At 42.1% G+C, this 27054-nt stretch overlaps 1 protein-coding gene across 4 annotated transcripts in view; it reads left to right on the top strand.

Moving 5' to 3' along the window:
* The window catches only part of LOC8039972 (putative phospholipase B-like 2), a 74639-nt gene that overhangs the window by 1622 nt on the left and 45963 nt on the right, over nt 1–27054 (top strand). The window contains exons 1-3 of one of the 4 annotated variants that reach the window (XM_042291017.1): nt 1839–1891; nt 2836–2879; nt 23162–23356. In XM_042291017.1, coding sequence (XP_042146951.1) covers nt 1871–1891; nt 2836–2879; nt 23162–23356 — 260 coding nt within the window. In that variant the 5' untranslated portion in view covers nt 1839–1870. Of the gene's footprint in view, nt 1–1838; nt 1892–2835; nt 2880–6124; nt 6163–23161; nt 23357–27054 lie in introns of those variants that run through there. The other 3 variants (XM_040213517.2, XM_040213514.3, XM_040213520.3) reach the window with 3 other exon arrangements.

Raw genomic sequence — 27054 nt, 5'->3', positions numbered from 1 at the left:
GGCGTCGTTTTTTATCACTGAGACGTGGATATCCCGGAACATTCCTGATAGCAAGCCTGTCCCCTCTAACAACAAGATAATACAGAAAGAAGGGGACTGCACGCTATCAATAAGTACAACATATAAACTGAAATGGCTTCGCCTTAAAATTACTTTCGAATGTGCCAACTCCTGTTTCGAGGTTATGCGTTGTTTTAGATGTACTGGATATACAGGTATACAGGCGTCACGATACGCTTATTTAGTTTATTGACACCCCAGAACCGTTATGTATATATTAAAGTGAGCATATATAGTCGAAATATTACGTCAGATGACTTCAGTTTTAAAGGGATTAAATAAACTTTTCACTGCTGTGAGGGCTTCATAATTGCCCAAATAGTACTCGGATTATACGCTAGTAATAGCCTATAACTCATAGAGAACGCACGCGTACGCATTGTGGTGGCGAGGTTAGGCTACTACCAATAAGTTCTAAACATACACTTAAATAACTGATAAGTTGAAAGTTATTGCGTAAGTGCAAATCAAAGTTTCGTAGTTGTCCGTGTTTTGTCGACGGTGTACAGAGGCGTCAGAACACGCCTACTTACTTTTTTTAGATTCTGAACCGTTATGTATGTAACCTGAACATTCATTCAATAATTTGCTCATTTACCTGCTATATGTTTGTGCCAATCAAACATCTACGCGCCTTTTTAGTGCTGCACTACGTCATAATAATGAGGATTCATATATCAAGAACATGCCTTCCTGACATGTCAAAATGTCAGGAAGACGTCACCGCGCTTTCTAAGTGTTTGCGTCCAAAACTATCAATATCCAATTATTCTAAGCTGGATTTAAATGTTTTTAAAACCTATTGCGGACGGGTATTGGGATCAGTGTTGTATAAACAGGAGGGATAATAAAAAGGAACATACACGACGGGACCTTTGAGGAAGGCATAAACATACACAGTTCAAGAACGCTGTGCAATTAACAACACCATTGACAACCCTATGCAAAAAACATGCAATCACGCATCTTCTGTCTTTTTCATAAAGAGTGTAAGCCAAATGGTTACATACTGTCTTGTAATCAAGAAAACAACTTGAATTGTACTTAATGTTCAAAACATATATAAATAATTTTTATACCATATTACTCAATATTACAGGAATGAAATAAGATTGGCGCTGCTGTGAGGAGTCTATTATTGCCCCAGCGTTACTTGGATTCTGTGCTAGTTACAACGTGGGTCAGATTAAGAATGTACATGTTGTCAAGGGTCATCTTAAAGCTTACTGGACCTTGTTCTTCAAAACCAAAGATTTATCCCCCAATTGCAAGGAAGATCTGTTTCTGATGACACATGTGATAACGCAGTGATCCTGGCATCGAAGCAGTTACCAACAAACCGCTCGTCTATATTTTCTAAAGTGTTATGTTATCACAAAGCGGACGAGGATTGAATGCTTCATAAGCAACCATTCTAACAGGATTTGTGCCTAATCAACGATTTGAGTGATCACGAGCAAGGTGTATCAGCTACGTGACCTATAGTAGAACACTCAAAGTGGTGCCCAGAAAGGTAACTGAATCTCCTAAAAGCTGTCTCATCAAAGGCACAATTTTTGAGTTTTAGAAGACATGATCGTCTTAATTCAAATATAGTCTGGTGACAAGTTAGTTTTTCCCGTTTTTCTTTAAATGAATCACGGACAGCGTAAAACTGCCGGCTCAGTTAAGCACCCATAAAACTTACTATAAATGCACTAGGAAATGCTCAGAACATGTCCCATTTTTAGTCAAATATCGGTCGTATACATCTAAACAACCACGACATTTTGTTTTCAGACACATCTTTTTAAGCCACTAGTGCGAGGTGATGAATAGTTCAAGGCTTCCAGTAAGTTCGTAATATCTTAATTATACATTTTGGATGTATGATATAATCATTTATGACAAGAAACTTGCTCATGCCCAGTACGATTCCTGCGCAGATACAACAGATATTTCCTATTTAATGCTAAACTTATAGAGCAGAATCCGCTAGCGAATGTTACGCTATAAAAAAAACTATTTCTTGCGTATTTGTTTTACTTCAGATTTAGGCTGTGTTGAGTGAAACGCTGAAACTCTCCGCTTCCTCTGACACGAAGCAAATGGGAATAATATGCGCCTTACATTTTTATACCTGGGAGTATAAAATGCGTCGGAAGCAGTAAGAGGTATAGGACGCCCAAAAATAAAAAAAAAATAAATAAAACTACACTGGCACGTAAGAGATGCTCGCTCGTAAACTTTATTCACCCCAAGGTTCGCATGGCGGAACTCTGTTGCGCAATGCACCATGCAACCCATATATTTCAGCCAACACAAACTGGGTTTGAGAAATCGCACAAAAAAAAAAAATAGAACCGAGAAACTTTCGAGTCGTGCCTCCTTAGAGTACGCTTTTTGCTCGGTCACTCGTCGGTCACTCAAATTAATATTCCTAAGATAAACGCCGCAGCTCTAACAACGTTTGTGAAAATGAAGAAAGAACAAAAAGAGGTTAGCTTGTGCAAAATATTTATAATAAACCCGAAACTAGAAACAATATAGAACAAAAACAACAAAAAAATGTGGTTGTCCGTTTTTTTTTTTTTTAGTTTTTGCCAGATTTTAGTTTATTATGGAGATAGTGGCCACGTTAGGAACTCACCACTCTTGGCATAAAAGTGATCTGCTTAACAACAACATATATACATCTTGAGTAAAAGTTGTTTTTATATTTTAGGAATACATTTAAATGTTTCTTAACTCTTTCAAGAACATCCATTTTAAGCAGAATTGTCCCGCCATTTTTAGGCTGCTCCGAGTTTTCGACACCAGTTACTGCAGTGGCGCCATCTGTGAGTAGTGTCGTCAACCTGATCACTCTTTTTTTTTTTCCTTTCTTAATATCGGGGTTTTAGGCGAAAATGGAGTGGGGGTTTTAAATTTAGTTGTATTCCTTAAACCAGGGGTCTCCAAACCCCGGACTGCAGGCTAAATCGTGCCCGCGGCTGGCCGCAGTCGTTCCAATTAGGGATGCCGCGAACTTTTTTCGAATCGAAGTTTGGATGATCGAATCAAGCGGTTCGAAAGATTCGAAAGATTTCGATTTTTCGAATTTTCTACATCGTAAAATTCGACAGAAGTCGAATTTTCGAACTTGTTGAGCTAAGAAGTTCGACGCTTTTCGAACCGTCGAACTTATTACGCTAAAATATTCGATCTTTTTCGAACTTTCGACCTTATTGCGCTGCAAAGTTCGATGCTTGTCGAACTTCCGAGCTTGAGTGACCAAAAAATTTGATGAATTTTGAACTTTCGAATTTATTTATCAAGGAAATTCGAAAAGTTTCGAACTTTCGATCCTGAAAAGTCAGAATTTCGACGAACTTCGAACTTTGAGGGTAAAAGTTCGACGCTCGTCGAACTTTGAAAGACCAGCGGACGGTTTCATTTGAATTCAAGTAGTGAGTTACATTCGTAGTTTTTTTTTTCTCGAACTTTTACACGCGGTGCTGCGTTCCTTACGAAATACAATGGCGTTTGTTTCAATGTTCTGGCATGCTTAGTTTTAAAGAAATAAATTTCTCAAGGGGCGAGGAAGGACGACGGGTTTTTGATGATTATCGTTTGTGCCAGATTTGAAGCGCGCTGTAGCCGAAGCTATATGTGGTAGAGATGTTATACTTTTTTAAGGATGATCTATATATAGCCTAGGTAAGTGCCGTCTTAAGATGTGATTATGGTTATTCAACGTGAGTTTCGAAGAAATGTCCAAACATGTATCTACATGCAATTATGCCCTAAACTTTATATTAATTTTCATCAAAGTTGTTTGAGGTATCGCATTTAAATTAACATCACAGACAGTGCGTATCATTGCCATCTGCAAAATGCAAAATAATGTATTTATTGTTTTTTTCACGTTAAGGAATAAATTAACTCATGGGAGAAGATTTTTAATAGTGTTTAAGTTCAGCACGTCATTAAAAGAAAACTTTTTTTTTTTCGCTTCACGATCCTGGGACGTGTTTCTTGTAGCCTGTACAGATTTTGGTAAAAGAAAGTTGTTTCAAAGTTCTGAACCTCTGAATGCGCAAGAATACAACACTTCCGGCGAATTCTTTGTAGTTTTTATTTTCTCCAGCTTTTTATCCCCGCATTTATTCTCTCTCTCTTTTTTTTTTTTTACTTTTGGCACAGGTATTTAGGTCGAAAAGAACGTAACTTTGAACTTCCGAACCACTAAGCATGTGACGAGTAGTGCCTTCTGACAACGAGTTTCTAACATTGACCATCTACGCAATCTTTTATGCAGTGAGGAGCGACAGTAGCTATACATATGCATAAATAATTTCAGATTAAAATAAGCTCGACCACGCCCTCTTTCGCCGTATTGTTTTCTTTAACAGTCCGAAATATCTGGAAAGAAAAAAAAAACTGAAGCCCCCCCCCCCCCCCCCCCCCCCGCTACCCTCTTACCCCCCGTTTTTCCTCTTCCGACGCCACTTGTATGGTAGAACGCTCCTCGACCTCGAGTTGTGTCGGCTTTTTGCGAGGCGATTCCTCCGTCCCAGAAAATAAACCTCCAGGACAATTACAAACTTAACTTACTATATGCCAGCGTCACTCGGGCGGCGTTCGATCGGATTACTATCAGCGTGCAAGGGGTGGCGAGGTAGTTTGCCAGGTCGCTTCAAGGTTTTTCTGAGCCTCAACCTCCTGCTCGTCCCTGGCCCTTTCGAACTAGATGAGTCTCGTAAAACAGTGTGTTCTTGTGATCACTACTGCATGATGAAGGGTAAAGACCCCCCCCCCCCCCCCGGGCTGGCGGTCACAATTACTGATCCATGGTCACACGTCACTCTGCACTGGCAAATATTCCAGCACATCCGGGACACTCTTCGTCTCATTTAATTGCCTGACCAACTTCGCAGAATCTAGATATCACACCCTAACTTTTCTAAACTTGATTTTGTGAAAACCAGTGAGTCGTGAAAACGTTATTTGAAACAAACTGTGGAGAAACTCGAAAACCGGACTTCGAACTTTGAAAACTTGGACGAGAAAGAAATTCAAAATCTTCAGTTTTTTTTTTTCTTTTTTTTTTTTTGAATTTAGCGTTAAAAGAGAATCGAAACCTTTGAACTTTTCGAACTTTATGCAGAAAGAAATTCGAAATCTTCGAATTGTTCGAACTTCATGTCTATAAAAATTCGAAGCGTTCGAAGTTGTCGAATTTTGTTTCCAAAGAATTTCGAAATCTTCGAATTTATCGAACCTGAAGTAAAAAAATATTCGAAATATTCGAATTCGAAATTTTAGAAACCGTGAAAGCTTCGAACTTTTCGAATTCGAAACTCCACTGTAATCGAAAGTTGCGAATTTTTCGATTTCGAACCTCGGTCGGTACGAAAATATCGAAATTTTTCGACATCGAACCTCAGTTCGCTTCGCAAATATCGAAACTTTTCGAAATCGAACTTGGGGTGGTTCGCGACATCCCTAGTTCCAATAAAGCCCGGCCCGCGGCCTCCTTCCAGCAAAGCCGTTGCTCCCGGCGCAAAATAAAGGGGCAAACGAAGAAACGGCGCTGCAAGGCGCGCCAAATGCGCAAACGAAGATACCAAAAAAGAACGAGAGAAACTTCAGTGTAACGCGGGTCCCTTTGCCATACTATCAATTGAACACTGTCGTCACTAGCATCACCATCTTTAGTCTCCTGTTTGATATCTCTTTAAGTATGGTAACATTTCTTTGCGTTATGATGTGCACCGTGCTTAGCGTCTTTTGTCGACAACTATTTCATATTGGAAGCATTAGTTTTATAATTCTCATTAGCCTTTCGCAATGGGGAAATGTGCCGAATTCCCGATGCTCTTTGATTTATGCCTAATACATGTTTTGTCATTTTTTTGTGTAATGTCATAATTGGCTAAATAATAATAAGTTTTAAATTGGAGCATTGCAGTATATGCATTCCTGCACCATATGGTGCGGTTTTTAATACTTACCCTATCAATACATTTTGTGCTCAAATGTTTTTATAGGACGCTTAGTTTTTTTTCTCCTTCATAATTACTTTTTTCTTCCGGCGTTCCAGACTGCGACAGATCCATGGTCCGGCCCTTTTCCCCAAAGGTTTGACGACCTCTAGTGTAGCAGCATATGCCACTGTTGAGCACCAATATGGGACCTACAATTTTTTGTTACCGCAAAGATGCTGAATCAAAATTTAAAACGTAGATGTCGTATTCATCCAAAGAGTATAACCCCACGTACATACGCTCCTAATTAAAAAGATACTGAAACGAGATTTAAACTATACCTCTCACGTTCAGAAATACGTTAAACATGGTCAGCTAAATCTGCTTATCACAATCGCACGTTTGTATATTGAACGGTTAGTAATATTTTTTCGTTCGAAAGGGCCCATTCCAGCGAGCGCTGGAAGATGAGCCATCGAAGAGCGCGATGCACCTCGGGAGATGTACCTATAGACGTCACAGACATGGCATCAGTTCGTCCAGCACGGGCAAAGCCGCTTGGGGGCTTGCCTGGTTATGAATTTTACCGCTTGGTGTCATCGACGCGTTACAACATGGCCGTCTTGAGTTGCCCCTCCCCACTCCCCGCAAGAGTTGAATAGGCCGGGAGAAAAGGGAAATCCGGTTCGACAGGGCTCGCGCGCACGCAGCTTGCGACCGTACTTTCGCGGAGCAGCGCTGCATTAAAGTGCACGATGACGTAACAACAATCGGTTTCCATAGTTTAAATAATGTTTTCGCCTCCTTTCGAGTGAAAAATTGGTGTCTCCGTGGTGTGGCCAGAACGTGGTGGACGTTTAGACAATAAAATCGATGCTGGAATTGCGTTGAAGTATTTCTCTCAAGGATGACACGAATTGTGCAAAGCTACAAAATATTATATAACGGTTAAAATTCAGGTCTAGAATTTTGCTGAATATTTTCAGATACATACACCAGTGGTTGTACCTCTCGACACTTCTAATAATAGTCTTGTTTCAATTGATTTTTTTAAAAATAATTTTGATGGATAACTCAAAAATAAGGCTGAAGCAGTGGCGTAGCCAGGAGAGGGGATTATGGGGCTTCAATCCCCCCACTCCCCTGAAATCCAGCCGATCCAGTAATATGCCCATGCATTTGACCCCCCTCTTTCCCGTTCCCCCTTCCCCACCCCAAGTCATGAACACCCCAGCCACGTCAGCCCCCCCCCCCCCCCCCTTTTCATTCCCCCCAAAAAGGTTCCTGGCTACGCCACTGGGCTGACGCGAGACCACATCACTTCTTTCAGCCTAAATCAGTGGCTAAAACAGCGGGTGGATACCGAGAACTTCGTATATTAAATACGAATACCAGAGAAATATCTCTTACACCAAAAATAAACACAGACATACTAAAACACTAAAAATATATAGGTTCGTGTGAATGCTACAATTATGTTTTTTTTCCAGCAGTTTTTTTTTTCTTTTTTTAGTAGCTTACGTGTGTGTCAATAATTAATATACGTAATGTAAGGCCAGCTGAACTAAAAACATACACCTAAAACATAGAACACGAACATACACATGCTCAGCTAAAGCCTGTTACGTAATATACGGATCAGGATAAGTACGTCCAAAGTTGTTGGTATTTAAAATTGTTATCAGAAGGGCATAATTAATTGTCGAACATCTACTTAGTAAAACGCCGATATTATAAAACGCAGGTAGTTTTAATATCAAACGCAAGCAAATGTAAGTAAATTCGACAGAAACCTATTTTTAGCAATGCACGGCGAGTGAGGGACTGCCAGAAAAGGTTTCATTTATTTATAATCAAAACGAAAAAGAATACCCAATTTATCGCGTTTATGTGAGCATCGGTGCCCTTGAGGTGGTCTGTAAACAGTTTTTGTTTTGTATGCTGGGAGCAACTCCAGAAACATATTTCTCTTATTTTGAATCAAGTTGAATAAAAGACGCAATTTATCGCGTTTATATGAGTATCGATGGCCCTGGGGTGGTATGTGAACACGTTTTTATTATGCCGGGAGTTATTTCTGGAATTATGTGCGTCTTTTAAACGTCATCCTAAATGTAACGAATACGTTTCGTTAATTCGGTTCAAGTCAGAGTTTTCCTTTGTTGTCTGGAACTGTACTGGGTGTACTCGCCAAGTGATGGTAAAAAGTGTTCAAAGGCGATTCTTTCGGTAGTCATATTGGGGCGATTTCAGATAAGATCGACCAAAGGGTGGCTGGTCGACATTTTTAAATCAACTGATGTTTTTATACGACATTGTCTAGTGTCTGGTATAAACGAATCCACACTTAGTTTTGACCAGAAAAAAATTTTGAGACAAGAAAAATCGTAAGGCAGGGAGAGGTGGACAGTTGCAATAACGCGCACTGATGGAGGGGGCAAGTTTGAAAGTGAATAATTAAAACAATAAAATTAGAATAATTTTAAAACGTTTTACAAACAAACTATGGGTACAACTTGCTTGTAATATAAAGTAAAAATATTTATTAAAAATTTATTTAGTTTTCTAAAAATTGCCAAACATGCCTGCTCGAACGACAAATGGCAAACTTTGGAAATCTGTATCTCATGAAATAATTTAATCATTATTACATAACTTGCAGACATTATTTTACTAATATATGGCTATTATTGAAAAAATAAATAAGGTGTCTGAGTGACACAATAGTTACAATATATTTAGGCAAACATGGGAAACAAATCAAACAAAGAAAAATTCCAATGCGAATAAAAAAAAAACAACACCATCTTCGATTTTTTTTAAATTTGGGTACCCTGTTATACTCTATTTCGGCATTCATTTCTATTAAAAACATGTTGCATCATTGCACTGTGAAAGAAGAAACAACTCCCCAAAGTAGGGTCCTTTTTCAAAGCCTACACTTAGCAGTGTCCTATACAAGAAGTGACTCTGAGTTCCAGTTTCATGAAACTTGCACAAATCTTTTATATACATTTATTCAGATGAGGTCATTGATAAAAAGAGCGATCGGTCACACAGTAAAAGGGAGGAGAAACTATATACAGCATTTTACATACGCGTACAAAGTGGAATCATATTAGAGACTAATGATTTGAGAAAAGATGATGCAGTGTGAAGTTGTACCTTCCGGTATATTTTACATATAGAGTAAAATAAATAACTTTACTTCCACACACAAAAACAAAGATATATTAGTAAGATATTTAGGTTGGCTGTGTATTTACGATTACAAACAATTTCAGGTGACGGATGCCATAGTGCCTAACTGGAGCAGCTTCGATGCTCTCGGTGTATAAATGAATCATGGCAAGCCGATATATCTTATTTTGCTCGAGGATAACATTTTGGGATTTTTTTTATAGTGATCAGATAAAAATTATTAGTAACCACCAACAAAAACAGTAGGTTAAATACCCCGTGAAGAAAAATGTGATAAATAAGATGTCCCTGCATTCAAAATGAGCAGTCCTTGGGAAATCAAATTCGGCACTTTGCGCTAAGGTTTTCCTCGCTGTACCCATTTAATAAAGTTGCTTCCAAGCAGACCCGACTGTCCGTGCTACATATTCGTCACAGGTCCCTTCTGTTGATGACTTGCTGAGCCGCCACGCGTGCCAAGACTGAATGCCAGGGAAGGCGCGCACCGTCAGCCACTCTTCTTTTTTTTGTTCACGATACCGAACAACCTTATTTTCGTCCAGATATACAAGATGCACGCCTTTCAGTTTCTTTGATAGAACGCTCACCATTGTCCTGGCCGTCTGAATTGCGCTTACTGAACGTTCTCTCAGGTTGTTCAGCGTGGCCTGGTGCTTCACGAGTCCGCCAACTCCGTCACATGCATTTTTCCCATGTCCGGATGCAGAAAATAACCACTGGGCTTGTGGGCAATCGTCCTTTCCAAATTGGTGAAGCTGGTAGCGATTCTCGAAATGACATATACTGGCGGCGCCGTCACTTACGTACGTCACGTACGAGTATACCGCAACGTTGTCTTCAACCCACTCCTTCACTTTTTTTAGAGCCAAGCAAGCGTGAGCGGCGTCGTGACACAGGTCCTCACTGATGATGGCAAAGCTGTTTGTAGATTTTCTTGTCGTCACTACACATGTAAATATCGAAACTTATTTTTTTTTCCAGTGATATGCTTGCACTTCGTCAGGAAGCACGATGGTCCAGTTTTCAGCAAAGTCAAAATGAAAGACAATGCTCCCGCGTTGCATGCACTGTTTTTCATCGTAGATCGCTTTACCTTGCGTTTGCCGGATATGGTTGTGAAGTACCCAACTTCCAACCGTCACTTGGATGACTTTAAGGAAAGTCTCAGGTTCCAAAGTTTTTTTCACAAGGTCGCCGGACTCCCATGTTGCAAGCACAATCTCTTCATCCTCCGGGATATCAAGTTCCTGGAGTGTAAGAAACTGGCCTTTTGGGCAGTGATCACAGTCTCCTTGAAGGCACAGTTCTGTTGCTGGGTCGCACAGAAATGCCGAGTTCATTTCACCAGTGTTGAATGTTGAGCCTGTAACGTTCTCTAGAGCGGCAATACAAAGATAATAATTGGCGCAGCGCACACAAACGCACACTTCCTGGTGTGGAATACATTGGACCCATCTAGGGCGCAACGAATAAAATTTCGTTAGCCCAACGCCGGAATCGGGATGCTTGTCTTTGTATATACGGAAGGCCTCTCGTATTGAGCGTGTCATGAAGCGCTTTGGCACGAACGTTTTCTCTCCGTTGAGCATGACAGAGATGACGTCCTTCTGGTTGGGACTTTGGCGCGAACATTGTAGCTCGTCTTTCGTGAAGTACTCTGGGGCAGCAGACAGGTTCTCAGGGCTCACCTTGCACCTCGTGTAAGGATCCGGCTCATACCACACGCCATGCTTATTCTTGAGTTTTCGGGATTTACTGATGAGGTACATTGAGGCCTGTGGAATCATCTTTTGAACCTCATTCTTCGTCAGTGTTGACGGCAGGAGTGTAAGCAGTTGACAACGTTCCCGGAGAGAGGTGGCGGTTTCAAAGGCCTGCCGAAAGTTGTCCACCCACTCAGTGCATGTGGAGCATGTTGGTTCGGACGACCCCGATGGTGCGTCCCTGTCGTACGCAATACGTAGCCTTGAGCGTATATTCTTGACAGCAACCTGCTCCAGTTCTGTCTGCTTTCTCTTGACATAGGCAGGCCTGTCCCGACTTCTTACGACGCTTGGTTGTCTCAGCGGCGACACATCTGTAGGTAGTATGCTGCGATTTAGATCTTCAATTGCTTCTTCAGCTGGCACAAATATGTCAGGGCACTGCTCTGAGCTTCGCATCGAGATCTCCTTAGTGATGTGCATGAAGCAATGGTAGCACAGGTAGTCCGTCGCACTCACTTTGGTGGAACAGTCAGGCGGAAGAATTTGCTTCAACGAGTTTAGGTCCAACTCGCCAACACTTCGAAAATTCCGCTGCTTTGGTATAGTCTTTTTGTGTTTGCAAAAGTAATCTGCACAAAACACTCGTTCGGAGCTCCAGGACGTCTTCATAATGTATACATAAATAATAGAAATTAAACCCCAACTGATGGCATATAATTGCCAAGTGAAAGAACTACTGGGTGCACAAGTGACAAGTCCGAGGCTGAGGAGCTCACTCACTGCAAACGTACATTTGAAAAGAGAGGTCACAACTGAGGCTGTCGGCAAAGCTTGATCCACGTCAAAGGAAGAAAGAGGGAAAGTCTCCAGACAAAAAATTGTGGTCAGCGGCCTTCGAAAAAGACTTTCCGGAATCGCACTGTCGTCCCTCCACGTGCTGATATGAAAGCACCCGAGCTTCTACCACGTGGTTCATGACACAGCCTGAGCCATGTCGGCGACCGGTTCGCGAGGGGTTGGCGGTGGGGTTACGTTGATGGTCACTCGGATTAGCCCTTGCTGTACTGAGCTACCGCCTGCAGTGCCTTATCGCCGGCTGGTGTCAACAACGAGAACACACACACCCTGTCTACACCAAAACTACAAGCGTTCACCGCACACGCGTCGCCGCCGCTTTTAAGCTTTTGTGAAATTGCTTTCTTTTGCCGCGGAGAACCGCCTTATCTTAACTACGCGCCTGAAATCCTTCCAGGCGGGCGTACACAATATCAAGCGTTTCGAGAAATGCCCGTGGAGTAGAACTATGGGAAAATTCGGAGCCCGCGATGTCGATATCGTCGCCGTTGTGTTAGTACGCCGTCGCGTACTGCAGTCCCCCGTTGGGGGAGGGGGGGGGGGCGGTCTTACTACGATAACATGGCGACAGCGTTTACACTCTATGTATTTACGCGAGGCTCGAGTATTTGGGGATAATGCTGCCGGTTGGTGTGCCCCTTCGTGCCTGATATTATCGCCCGTGACGCCAGCGAGTGAGATGGCGACAGGCATGACTGCTCACTAAACAGGCGTCGGCGGCCATGTTTTGCTGGTTGAAGCGAATCCCCTTGTCCTTGACAGCGAGCGGGGAAATGCGAAAAAAAGATTGTATCAGCCGTTTTGCCAGAACTAGCGACGAGTGTCGTCTGCGGTTTCCGGCAACTATTTTGCCATAATCGTGAGCTTAGCGAGGAAATGATTTTTGCTAGCCACAGAACACTACCACGCAGAAAGGGAATGCTTGAACATGTTTTTGTTCTGGATATATATCAGGGATATATATGAGAGAGAGAGAGAGAGAGAGATGAAGGTAGAGCGGAAGAGGGAATAGCATATAGGGTCGCAGGAGAATAAAGTAAACAAAGTTCCTAGTGGCCGATGGCTGCATGATCTTTTCTCGGATCACTAGTCCGTAATATGATACCTCTTTGTACACAGTAGTTTCTCCTTAATTTAAGTGTGTGAACGATTTCTTTAGTTATCATTGGCCTCATCTGAATAAAAATATATAAAAGGTGTGTGTTGGTTTCATGAAACTGGAACTCAGAGTCAGTTCTTGTATGAAACACTGCTAAGTGTAGGCTTTGAAAAAGGACCCTACTTTGGGGAGTTGTATCTTCTTCCTCAATAAAATGATGCAACATGTTTTTAATGGAAATGAATGCCGAAATAGAGTATAACAGGTTACCTAAATTTAAAAAAAATCGAGGGTGGTGTTTTTTTTTTATTCGCATCGGAATTTTTCTTTGTTTGATTTTTTTTTCCACGTTTGACTAAATATATCCTAACTATTATATCACACAGATACCTTAGTTATTTTTTAAATATTAGCTATATATTAGTAGAATAATATCTGCAAATTATATCATGACGAGTAAAATATTTCATGAGATACTGACCTCCAAAGTTTGCCATTTGTCGTTCAAGCAGGCATGTTTGTCAATTTTTAGAAAAATAAATAAATTTTAAATAAATATGATTACTTTATATTACAAGCAAGCTATACCCATAGTTTGCGCCTAAAACGTATTAGAGTTCTTCTAATGTTATCGCTTTAGTTATTCACTCTCAAACGGGCCCCCTCCATCAGTGCGCGTTAATGCAACTGTCCACCACCTCATGCCTTACGATTTTTCCTGTCCCCAAGTATTTTTTCTAGTCAAAACTAAGTTTGGATTCGTTCATACCAGACACTAGACAATAACATATAAAAACATCAGTTGATTTTAAAATGTCGACTAGCCATCCTTTGGTCTATCTTATCTGAAATCGCCCATTGGTCGTACAGTTTCTTATAATTATATGATACTTTTAGAACGATTCAAGTTTGAGTATAAAAGACGTGAGCGATATTTGATATTTTTGTATAAATGCCTTCATGAATTAATCCATTGCACTGGTCTCACATCAATTCATGTTCACGTTTGTAGCCGAGTCTCGCGAGTGTATCCTTTTTTTGTTAATAAAAACATTCTAGTTAGCCCCATGACGCGCATACAATAATAGCATGCAGCGTCTGTACCGCAGATATTGAAGTTTTCAACTAAAATTTTTCAGCATTTAAATTTTTTTACTAATTTGTAGCCGCACTGTCTGTGCATCATTACGAAGGCCTCTACTGTTCATGAGCACAGAAAATAAACGAAATAATACAATAATAAATTAATTAGGCATAAAAAATATCAGGGTCATCTCTTGGAAGGCGATCTTTTTTTATTTTATTTTTGTAATAACATGAGCGTTCTGACAAGGTATGTGTTCTCTACCCAAACCGAGCAAAAACCCTAGAGTTAATGTGCATCAAAACTTTTCTGGACGGGTTCATGTTAATCCGACAAAGCCAAGGGGGGGGGGGGGGGGGGGGGGGGCGTCTGGAGGGAAAACGTGCATGTATTGCGGAAAAAAAGAAAATTAATGTTTAAACGGTTCGATAGTTTCATAAAAATAAACTGTAAAGTAATAATCTTTTTTTTTCTTTTTTTTTGCTGGTTTCTGGTTGTTTAAAAACAGTCCACTTCCACATTCTAATATTTCTCTTCTTTTACCAGAAACTACTGCACAATATTTTAGAAAAAAATAAAATTTTTAGTTTTCGTGGTTGTGCACGGCAGACATGCTACGCACAGCAAGGTTCTCATTTTCAAATTATTGCCGAAAATTAATAATTAAAAACTCTGACATGAAACAACTATCACTGCGTAGCTTTAAACACAAGATACATACATGTATATGCTGATATATAGTGTTTGTTGATAACATCTATGAAAAAAAATAGATCTCGCAACAAACCTCACCATTAAGCAATTCTTATTTTGACCGTGACTAAACATTTTTTTTTTCATCTGTGACTTTTTGTATTCACATTTCATTAAGTTCAGAATTGCGGCATATAAATACTGGCTGAGGAACTTTTGTGTATTACTAGGAAAAGTTGATAATAAGCAGAGGTTTGCTGCGAACTTGTAAGAAACATAATATTTTCAGGTAGTTGAGGTTGCTTTGATTAAACTCGCCCCATTCACTTTAATTTTACTTTTTATTGATTGTCCGTAAGGTTGATATAAATATTTTTTCACGCACTTTTGTGTTTTTTCCACAGACACCATATATGTACACCGCTTCCTGACTTCACTCTTAATTAGGCCTAAGGTTTACTTCTTGACTCGACTCTCACTGCCTAAAAGATATGTCATATCTTGTTTCTTACCCTCTCAGTCTCAACGATGTATGCATATCTACGGCATACTTCTGTGCGGATTGCTTAACACAGGGGTGGCTACTTCCATTATTCAAGAGACCATTAGCTGACAGCAAACACAAAGTTAGAACATCCGTCTAGTGGACCTCGTTAGGGACAATGTCAACATACGTAATTCATCCAACCAATCAGCGCGCGGCCCGTATTTTTATTTAAATATGTAACCCAGCTTTATATTCATGACCTTTGTTGTCTTGCACAAAATACCTGATTGTAGGCTGGGATTTTCGCAGGTTTGTGCTAAGCTGTAATCAGTTGAACAGGTCATGAGATCTGCCTGGTGTATTCTAATAGCAATAAAACTGATTTAATAATTTCTAAAGCCAAACTTTGTAATTACAACTGTTTTTGTGATTCTTCCTCTCGCATCTAAGGAATACCCTTCTCGATTGGGGCAGTCGTTTTATGACCTTCTCAGTAACTCCTCTGACAAATACCATACCATCACACGAATTCAGCATACCTCGTCGCATAGTAACACTCACCAACGGTAAGACAACAATGGCTTTCTTTAATTAAAGTTATCAGCTAGCCTTTTTTCATGTAAAAGGCGCATTCGTCACAAAGATAAAACCCCACCATCATCTGAAACCCTTTTATTACGAATAAAGTCTCTAAGACCCTTCAGCGCTTTCGTCATTTTTAACAATTTTTTATTGAACGTCATCAGCCCTAATTTGATGAAAAGTCACAAGAAGCGAGGAAATCGTTCACTAACGTGTTTTAAGTCGTTATTCAGTGCATATGTGACCCTCACCCCCGTTGTGTGTCCATCGCCACCATACAAAATCAGTGGCGCATAAGAAGAATACACTTTCCTGCCGAATTGTCAACCGCCCTCCTTCTCCGGTGTTCCTTCTCTACGCCCCATTCTTGACCAATGAGATAAAGAAATGTTAAAGAAGAGTGTTATCAGTCAACTCTGCAGCCCCTGGTCGTCATCACTAGTTCTTGTAATCTCTGCCGGTTTTATTACACAGTCTACAGTGCATTAGAAGGATATGCACAATCCAGTCAACATGGGGTTTTATTAACCTTTTAAACGCCGCACTATGACGCAATATTCGATACACTAAAATGGCTATTGATAACTCACATATGGCTTCTGAATTAACTATGAAAAAAAAATATAGCAAAATTAACAACCACTAGGCATGTTTTTTTGCATGTTCCATTTTTGGAACATTGGCGTTTCCAGCATACAAAATGCAGGTGTCGTCTGAAACAACATTTATTGAGTGTAAAATGGGAATTGCCTCTGTTATTTGAAGAGAACCTTTTAGCTACTTGCAAGGGCTTCGAAAACTATAAAGATAGAAAAGAATGCTTGAAAAATATGTTTCTTCGATATATGTGTTCCGTGGCAGTCAGCGCTTCACAATCACAAGCCGTGGTAAGCTGCAAAGCAATTCTTGTGCAGCCGCTTTTCGCACTGGTGGCATTTGTTGGTAGTGTTTTTTTCTGCACCCCGCGCACCTTCCTTGTGTAGCTGAGACAATGTAGTGACCGTCAGTCTTCCTTTCCGCGATGCTGGGATGAACCTGAGGTCCAGGTCGCAGGGCGAGTTTCTGCTCCAGGTGGAGCAGGGACATGGCGACGTCCCGCCTGAAAGCTAAGTGCGTCATGGCGGCATCTGTGCCCTTGTGAAGTTCGCAGTGAAGGATCCATCCTGCGACTACAGTCGTATTGAGACCATTGCTGAAAAGATTCCACCACCACTTTTTGCTTCTAAGCCTTGGGCGGTAGCTACCAAGGAGGCGGTCCATAACATCCACACCTCCCATGCCTTCGTTATATTTTTTGATCAGATATGGTTGAGAATGTCTACCTTTTTCTTGCAGCGTCGTGAAAAGCGCTTTGCAGTACAAACTGGCTCATGGCTGAAGTGGTTAGAGGCAACTGTGACCACTGCGTTGTCGTGCCATCTGCACGCGTATACCGCACCGTCACACTTGTAGTCGAAAGCTCCTCTCTCCTCTTTTGCGATGTCTTTCTGGCTCCTCAGCAGACAACTACCAGTTCTTGTTTCTCGTACAGTCCCCGTCGCTCTTATACCTTCGTAAGCCAGTTTCGTCAGGAGACCGTAAGAGGTGAAAAAGTTGTCGAAATAGACCTCATGTTGCTCAGGGCTAGACAGAACAGATACCATGTTGCTGACCACCCTGACCCCGAGGGGAGTCTTGTCATCCTTCTCCTTTCTTCCGCAATATATCTCCATCGCATAGGGATACCCATTTGGAGAGCACATCATCCGTATCTTATAGCCAAATCTAATGGGCTTCCCGCGTATAAATATTTTGCACGAGTGGTGGCCATAATAGGGCACCATGGACTCGTCGATGCTGAGGCTTTCGTGGAACACTCCAAACTGAAGGAAACATTTTTAAATCTCGTCGTAAAATGGCTGAATCTTCGCCATCTTCTCACCTGTTTTCAACTGAGTATTGTCCACAATGTGAAAAAATCTTTTCAGTTGCCTGAACCTATTGCGGGACATCACTGTCGCCACTAAAGGCACGCAAAGGTCTTCAGCCGTACTCCAGTAAGAGTCTTCGGAGGGAATGGAGTGATAGCCACTGAGAAGTAAGAGACCAAAAAATTGCCCAATATCCTCTGCTGTGACGTCCAACTTGGTCCCCTTCTGGAGTCAATACCTTGTGGTCATTTCAGCGAGCAACCCAAGGTATTCAGGAGAAATAAATTTGCTGAACAGCAAAAAGGGGCTCATGTTTGCAAGCTCAGGAAACTCCTCTACCAACGGCCGAGGGTGCTGGTTGGGAAGTGTTTTGTGGAACGTAGAATGTTGACTCTATTCCGCTCTATTAGAAGACTTTGGGGGTCTTGTTACCCGCCTTGGTAGAAGCTTTGTGCGCTTTTTCTGCACACGCTGAGGTACCCACTACCGTTTCCTCACGGGATTTCCTCGCGGGTCTCTTCCGCTGTGGCTCGAGACTGGTGCACTCTGGAGAATCAACGTCATCATTGCTGCACTGCATGACTTCGACGTGACCACAAACATCAGCGGGAACAACCTCAGAGAGGTCATTTTCGTTCACGTGCTCTTCGTCAGTAATGTTGCCATCTTCGTCAGGTGGCAACTGGCATATAGATGCATCTTCGCGTTCTTCATCGGAAGGGCTGAACAAAAGCTCAACCGCAGCCTCCAAAGTAAGGAAGCGTTGAGCCATGTCCTAAGAAGAGAATTATTGCACGGTAAGGAAGTGTGCCACCACAAAAAAGGAAGCCATAAGGTTGTTCTCTACTTACATTGACAAGTGGTGAGATTGCCAGGTACTGCACGTGGACGCCGCGGCTCACTCGTGCTGAACAATCTCAAAAGAAGGGCAAGGAAAGCTGCCTAACAAGTTTTTGCCAACCGCCGCACAGGGGGTGCTACCAACAAGACTAAAAACTATGCCGAAGTGCAGGCTCCAGTTTACGTTGCATTTTGCTACTGCCAAATGCCAATGTTCCAAAAGCGGAACGTTTGCAAAAAACTCAATGCCAGTGAAAGACGGACTAGCTTTGGTTATTCATTTTTTTATCACATAATCGCCAATGATTTCCCTTTATTCTAAATCTGCTTTGTTCATTTGAACGCCATTTGTTCTTGCGAAAAGACGCAACCCTCAATTGCTTGTGAAAAAACCCAAAATGCGCCATTTTACAAACACTGATTCAAAGTTTTTAAAATGACAAATAGTAGAAGCTAAAATTGCGGTGTTTTCTACAGTCATTGAACAGTATGCGAAAACAAAAATTAAAAACAAAGGTATATTCCAAAAGAGAACAAAAAATCGAGTTTCACACGTTCCAATTTTGGAACATTGGCAAGTAAAAGGTTAATTGATATCTGCCACTGCTAAAAAACCCACTGCATATTTTTAAGGCACAATTATCACGCTGTTCGAACCCAATGTATTTAGAAATTAATTTGAAGCGAATCAAATAGTTAATTGTGTTTCAGTTTTTTGTATATATGGGGAGAGAGATTACATAGTTATGATTGCGCTTTTAATCAAACACCTTTATTTCGAAGTATTTGGTATATGTGTTTTGATACTAATTTGGAATTATTTTGTCCACCTCTCAAAGGATACCATTTGAAATAGAAACAGTAAGCTTTCTTTTTGACAAACGGTGTCGGTACAGGCTTGCTCTGAAAAAAGAATAATCGATTGGTCGAAGCTACACTCTAAGAAAAAAAAGGGTGTAGTCGGGTGCATCAGGCGCTCATGCACCCTTTTCCTGAAAGACGCACCCTCCGTTGCCCAGCCAGTGTGCTTGTACACCGGCAATGAGCATCCCCCTCTCCCTTAAAAACCTCTAGGTGTACCAATGCACCGCCACGCTAGCCACGCGCCCCGATCAGCTTGTGCTTGGATTCCCCCATGGGGGTCACTCTTTGGGATGGGCAGTTTCTTAGGAAGTATGGAGCTATCGTGTTCCCTCGGTATTGACAGTAGAGTGGACGCTATGCTTGTTTTAGGCCAATCGGGTCTCCGGGTAAACTCACGTGACTACAGTCTCCAAGCTAGAGATAAGGCAGAGCACGGCACCAGCCTCAAGGCCAAGGCCACGGATAGCATCCACTGCACTATTAACTTTGGGTCGAACTTTTAAGAGGATATAAGCGACAAATCCTTTCATTGTTGGGTTGCCCCTGAAGATAAGCCTTTGCGAGGGTGGCCCCTTTTGGCCTTGAAGGAGCTGCAATTTTCATACTTTTTTTTTCTTTCTCTCTCTTCGCTGAAAGCATGGAAGAAGGCGCGCAGTTGCCGGACCAATGAACCGAAGGCTTTTTTTATCCTTCGACTCCTCTGTCTGAGCGCGGATACGGCAGGAGCGTGATCATGTGGTAAAGGTTTCACGGATGACGTAGTAGCTTTTTTCGACCTCGGAATGTCTGCTTCCCGGCCTAGTTGCTTGTGTGCTGTGCTGCGACCAGCGGGGCTGCCGTAGATTTCGCCCGCGACAACGTATTCGAGTGTACCAAGATTTTCAGTGTTTGAAAAGTCCTACGCGTGTATCGGCAACAGGGGATTTCTTCAAAAAAGCCCAAGGAAGTTATGTGATGTGTTTAGTGTTCGGTTCGGCAAATTACTGCTTCGGCCACATCGTGTTGAATCTTCACGGACCCCTTTCTTTTCGTTTTTGTGTTTGTGTGGTTCTGCAGTGCCCGTGATCATCGTAAGTGCACTGCAACCTACTCCTTTGCAACAACTGACCGCCCCGTTCCGGATTACCTCTAGAATTAAGCCGTGTCTATTTTCTATCAACCGGGAGAGTAATTTTCCAGAAATTCTATCGGCAGTCGCCTGCCATTAGCTGTATACAATCATGTGACAACTGCAGGTGGAATACTGACTTTCTTATTCTCCTGGCGTTTTGTGAAAACATGTTTTTGTCGATACACGTTTTGTAGACATGTTTCATCGACACTAACGTTTCATCGTCACTCGTTACGCAAATTGCACGCTGTAGGGACATTTTGTCGCGCGTGTGTCTCTGAGGCGCGTGTTCACCGACCCAGCCGACCCGTTTGCGCCGCTTCGTGGCGACAGTCTGCGGCGGCTCATTACAAAAAAGGTTAGCCCACCTGTCCTATACCTATACACGTCACTTCGCGGATACATTGTGGGGCGGCTCATTACAAGAAAAGAAGGGAGAGAAGCTAATATAGAAAAGCTAATCTGAGCTGTCGATGAAACGTCGTTCGATGAATTAACGGCGACTGCCGGTGGATATTTGTGGAAATAAATCTACGGGCTGCTGGCAGAATGGACACTACCTAAGACTCACCCCCGGTTCTTGTTTGCTTAGTAATCTTTTCAGTTGTGTAAAATCTTCTTTGTACGTCTTCAGATATCACGGATTGCTTGCAAGTTTGTACTTGTTTACGGGATAGGCTGTCTAATAAACTTGTATGAGATTTGAAAACAATACCGTGTGTCCGTTTACCTGCCTTTTTGCAATCACCGGGGCGCATACATTTTTTACTGTTTTCCTTGATGTCTTAAATAGGTTTATGAAGTTATGAAACGGGTGCATAAAGTGGTGTAACCATGCACCTTTGAATCGGGTGCATCTGTGTTCTCTTCGAATTCAGCGAGTGTAGAAAGAGGTGTAACAGTACACTATTGAACGGGGTGCTCCTGTGTTCCCTTTGAGAGCAGTAGGTGTAGAAAGGTGAGTAATGGTACAATATTGAGCAGAGCTGGCAGTAATGTAATTACTGTAATGAAATTACAGTAATTTAATTACTTGTTCCAGTAATTAGTAATGTAATTCATTACTTTTTGTAGTAGGTAATTTAGTAATGTAATGAATTACTCCAGCGACGGTAATTGTAATTAAATTACCTAATTACTTTTCGTACCAGGCATATTTTTTGTGTCCACAATACACAAGAGCGCTTTTCTTTTTATTTTACTTTTTCCTCTACACTTTTCCAAAAAACGCTCTTTGGCCGCCGCTATGTTGCTGATGCTAATGCCGCTGGTGCGACTCTCGCGCCCGCTATCAGCTAGACATTTTCTGCCACTCTCTTGAACTGTGAAAACTCGCTCAGCGCGATTCTCTACCTATGTTTTGCGGTTTTGCATTTGACGTTTTCTGGCCCCTCTTAAACGTTTCCGCTTACTTTTTCTGATACATGCTGCGTACCCTGTCTGTGCTATCTTCCACTGTGAGAAATAGGGCTGGTAAGTTTCTGCCATTCGAGCTTCTCTGCTCGACATTCTCGGGAAACGAAAGAGGGGAAGTAGGTCGAACTAAGGCCCCTGGTGGAACGGCCCTCGACGCGATTTCGCGAACAATGACAATTGTTCTCCCCCCTCCCAGAGATAATCCATATAGGAGTCATCTCCAAAAATAGTTGTGCGGGTTGGGGTGGGAAACGGATCAGTCGCGTGCGTTCCTCTGTCCATCGGTAAACATGTTATTTGTGAGCATGAAAAATGCATGCCTTTCGGCTATCTTCTGTTGTAAATTATTTTCGACAGCTAAACGCTTTGTCGTTTGACTCGCGGCTAATCGAACGGCGCCGTAAAAACTTACCGTAAAAAAAAGAAAACAACTAACATTCCAGTCGCATTCGTTCTGTCACGCGCGTACCCAACAAAAATAGTTTACTGATTTTTTTTCAAATGTAGTACAATCCTTCTCAATGTCCTCGGGAAAATACATGCACCATGAAACACAAAATGCAGTGGGAAAACACGAGAATTTAGCCGCCAGCAGTGTTTGAAACTGCGCCTGTGTAGGCGCAGCCTGTAAAAGTACACAAAAGTAATGCGAAAGTAATGTCATTACTTTTAAAAGTAATTTGTAATGGTAATTAATTACTTTCCGGCTGTGGTAATTTGTAATGTAATTTAATTACATTTCAGAAATTTTCAGCAAAGTAATTAGTAATGTAATTTAATTACAAAATATGAGTAATTTGGCCAGCTCTGCTATTGAGCGGGGTGCGTCTGTGTTAACTTTGAGTGAAGCGGGTGTATGAAGAGGTGCAATGGTACACCATCGAATGGGGTGCATTTGTGTTCCCTTTGAGTGAAGCGGGTGTAGAAAGAGGTTTAGCCGTACACCATCGAATGGGGTGCACCTGTGTTCCCTTCGAGCGAGATTTCTGTAGAAAAAGGTGTACATGTGCACCACACCAACGGGTGTGCACGTGCTCCCATATTTGGGGTGCACTTGTATTCCCCCAAAGGGTGTAGTATATGTGACAAGCACTTACACCCCCTATGGGTGTACCCCTTGACACCCTTTTTTTTTTAGAGTGTAGGGACACGCGCCACGAACTTCAAGCTACGTTTATCCAGGACAAGCATTATTTGAAGCTGACTTTTTTGCCTCGAAATTTACGCCGTGAGAAAACACTTTAAAAAAGCAGGTGATCACGTGCCTAAGTAAACTTTTGCTACACTCTACATGCATGCTTTCAGGGACATGTTCGCGACATTGGCGGTTGTTGCTCTCCTGGTGCTGCAAGCAGCAACCGAGCCCCCCGAAGACCCGAAGTGCCAGTATGCGTGGGCATCCCTCGGAACGTCTGGAAATGACCTTCATATCCATGATGGCAAACCCGGTCAAGGAGCCGTCGCCTGGGGAACCTTCCAGAATGATGTTCATTTCAGCGGGTATAACAACTTTTTCATGCTGCTTGTTGACACGAACCATTTTGCTCCCCTTGTAGTAGAAAACTCCCAGTGACTAACTTTTTCCTGTTGCTTAAACGCATCGTTACATGGCTGTAAAATCCTGGAGTTGTTGGCTTTTCGAAAATTGCGTGAGTCTATTTATAGTCGGCAGTTTCCAAACTAACTGATGGAGTATATCGGACATCCTTTATGTTGATTTGGATAAGTGTCGTCTAATTGACCGGGAACTTCACAACATATAGTGGACGATAGTACTTAAGATTTCATATTTACTGGTATCTTGGTGTCTGCTTTCTTTACAGATTGATATAGAGCTGCTCATTCGTTTAGAGGAACAGTTTCGATGATTTTTTTTTGCATATTATGATGAGAAATTTAGCCAGTTTCAGAAGCAATCACTGAGCCACAGAACGGGCAATTGATATTGTGCACTCTTAGAAATAGAAGGTGTATAGGGTACACCCCTTGTCTCATATGTAGCACCCCAAAACTACATTCGGACGTTCAGTCCACTGACGTCGAGCTGGCGATACCAACTTTTACGAGCGGCTTGATAGCTGTTGGATATAACTACACTCTAAAAAAAAAAGAGGGAGGAGAAATGGAGAAAAAAGTGAAGTTCCTCCCTGTCGCCTACGGAAAGGAGGAAATTTCACCCGTTCCTCCATTTCACCGATTTAGATGCAGCGCAACCTGGTGGTGCTTTAAAAAGGGACAACACTTCCTCCCCCATGTTCGCGGCGGCAGTGGCGGTCGAACGGCCGCCGCGAACATGTTCAATGGCAGTGACGGCAACTTGAGGGCTTGGCTAGCGTCACCTAGAGCAGTCCCACTACTGCCCATGCGCGGCGCTAGGAGAAAAAAAAAACAACAAAAAAACGGAGCTGCGGGGGATAAACAAAATACACTAGTTTAACAAGAAAAAAAAAAAAGCGACGCCCGTAGTGCGGCGTGTGTTTCGCGAGAATCACACCGTATATGCCCGCTTCGAGATCGGGCTTGTTCATGGTGGAGGAAACCTTGCTGCTGCGATAAGTACAGGTGGTGGCTTATCACTGGAATGGGAAGTACGACCACTTTCGTCGCGTTACTTCCTACGTGACAAGTAGATATAGTAACCCTGGAGCGAGGGAACAAAAAAAAAAGGACGGAAAGACACGAAACTATATCTATCTTTAACCAGCTCGCCTGCCTATTTGCTTTCACTTTGATAACAAGTAGGGCACACAAAAACCAAATCGCCATGATCTTAATTTTGTTTTTTGTTTTTGCGTGATCGCTGTTTTATTTGAGTCGGCACGTCTCTACGTTTTTAGCCCCGTCACCTCCGCGAGTAACATATACTCTTGAAATAAAACGTACGTCCCATACAGCGAAAGGTAATCAGTGCGAAGTTTATTTCAGTTCTGTGTAAAACAGAACAGCATATCCAGTCGATAGGAACGAGCACTGCGTTGCGGCGAGCGACTGCGTCCGACACACGCTGTAGTCCGTGAACATCGGGACCTCAACCGGCTTGCGGAAACACGCGTTTTTTTTTTTTTTTTTAACCATAGCCCCGCACAAGAAATGACACTGAAATGACGATTAGGCGAAGGAACGAAGCAACGGATCCGGGAAAAAAGGTCAACTATTCATTCAAGAGTCCACTTGTAAAAAAAGGTAGTACAGAAATTCCATTCTGGTTGTGGGGCGAAGTGGGGGAGGGAGGCCGGATCCGCGGTCTTGAAGGAACGATGATTCACCACAGCGGACGGCTCACCGCCGCTCTTTTAGTTTGTGCGGCATCTCCTGCTACTGTGTGCTACATAGCAAATAACGCACTCGCAAGAAAAGAAATAATAATAATGAAGTGAAAGAAGAACGCCGTTGCACTTTTTTTTTTTTATGCAGACGACTTAGTCCATTATCGCGCGGTTTCCCTTGTGCCCCGAAAAGAGCGCAGCTGTAGTGCACGACCAAGCCGACCCGGCGTCAACAACGTGGATCTCAAGTCTACTTGTTGCAAATGTACTGGGCGTACTTTTAAAAGAAGCAAGGATTAACATAAGCTTACTCGATAATAAATTAGGGTTCTATTTAGATAGTGACATGTATGGAAAATTACTAACAATTGCTGTACAAACTTCTATTTTAGCTTTAAGGCCCGTTCGCACTCTTGCGACTGCTTGCGACCTCTTAAACCTGGGTTCCTTAAAACTTCTTAAACCAGAGAACACACTGGCGCCATCTATTGGGAAGCAGTGTAAACTCGGCGGTCCGGCATATTTTTTTTTTATTTCTCGCGCATTATCCTTTCTTTTTTGGCTCGAAAAACTTTTGTCAATGTTATAAACGAGCCTTTCTATGGTTATTACGCACATTTGACCTCGGAAATCCCGCAAAACCTTCGCTCTTGTGAAATGCAGTTCCAGGGTCACCGCATAGATGGCGCCACAATACCAGTGTGTTCCCTCATTCTAAAAACATTTAAGAAGTTGTAAGAGATCCTCGTCTCTCTCAGTCGTACTCGGTCGTACTCGGTCGCAAGAGTGTGAACGGGCCTTTAGTGTCGGAAATAGCTGCAATGCGTTAGCTCTCGTAACGTCATATTCTGCTACGTTTTGCAAGCGTTCTCTAAACCATGAAATCGCGGCTCCGCTACGGTATATATAGCGGAGGCCATACCCATAACGGATTGCTTATAGAGTTGCGGAAGTGACTGATCGATCTAAAACTCCCAATACGGGTTTTTTAACTTTCTGACTTGGGCAACGTGATGTTTTCAAGCGGTTGCATTATATCACCAAAGACAGTTTCATTTGAGCTGTCTGCTGCAATACCAAACTCGTGGTTCGGGGGTCCTTATCACTCCCGGCAGTTGCTTTTTGTAGGAAAAATGCTCCAGGTTAGAATATTAAAACAATATTAAATTTCTCTAATACGGGCAACAAAGCGTGACCCAAGATATATTTCTCTGCTGTTGCAACGAGTCTTGTTAAAACCAGTAATATTTTTTGGTTGAAAAATTCATTGAAATACTTGTGCAACAAATAAAATTAATTATTACCCCACCGAAACTGAAACTAGATTACACTTGCACTGAACACTCCGATCAAGCAATGGCTTGGTTGCAAATTTCAGCACCAGTGTACTGCATTTCAACACTGCATTGCCAACATGATTTTTCGAACTTATTAAAAAGATAATGATTAAATTTTAGTTAATTAGCCTAATGATCTACATTTGCTTTGATCAGGGTATTGAATTAAGAGATGGGGCTATTCCAAGAGACAATTGAAATAATGTATCAAGCATGAGTAATATTTGCTCCGTCTTTCGTGTTTATGCGGCAAATGATGGCAGTCACCGGCCAAGTCGGATACAAAAATAAGACTGCCATACATAGAAAGAGTGCGAACTGAGCGTAGGTGGAGAGGTTGTGGGGTATGCGGTGTGCGGCTTGTGTTTTGTATATGTATGTATGTATGTACGGTATTTACCATGTAGCGTTCAAGAGTCAAAGGACGTTAAAAAGCAAATGGGGCTTCACCAACATTTTTTTTTCTGTATTGAGCGCCATCTGGTGGAGCTATATGAATTGCACGAGGGCAGAAAGTTTCCTCCATTGGACGAAAACAGGTGGCAATTTGCCTCCCTTAGGGGAGGAACGTTTTCTCCACGAGCAAAAATAGGTG

The sequence above is a fragment of the Ixodes scapularis genome, unplaced genomic scaffold (genome assembly GCF_016920785.2).
Source record: "Ixodes scapularis isolate PalLabHiFi unplaced genomic scaffold, ASM1692078v2 PGA_scaffold1__304_contigs__length_218370807, whole genome shotgun sequence".
NCBI lineage: Eukaryota > Metazoa > Arthropoda > Arachnida > Ixodida > Ixodidae > Ixodes > Ixodes scapularis.
The sequence above is the reverse complement of the archived record's forward strand: the minus strand, read 5'-3'. Positions and strand labels throughout refer to the sequence as shown.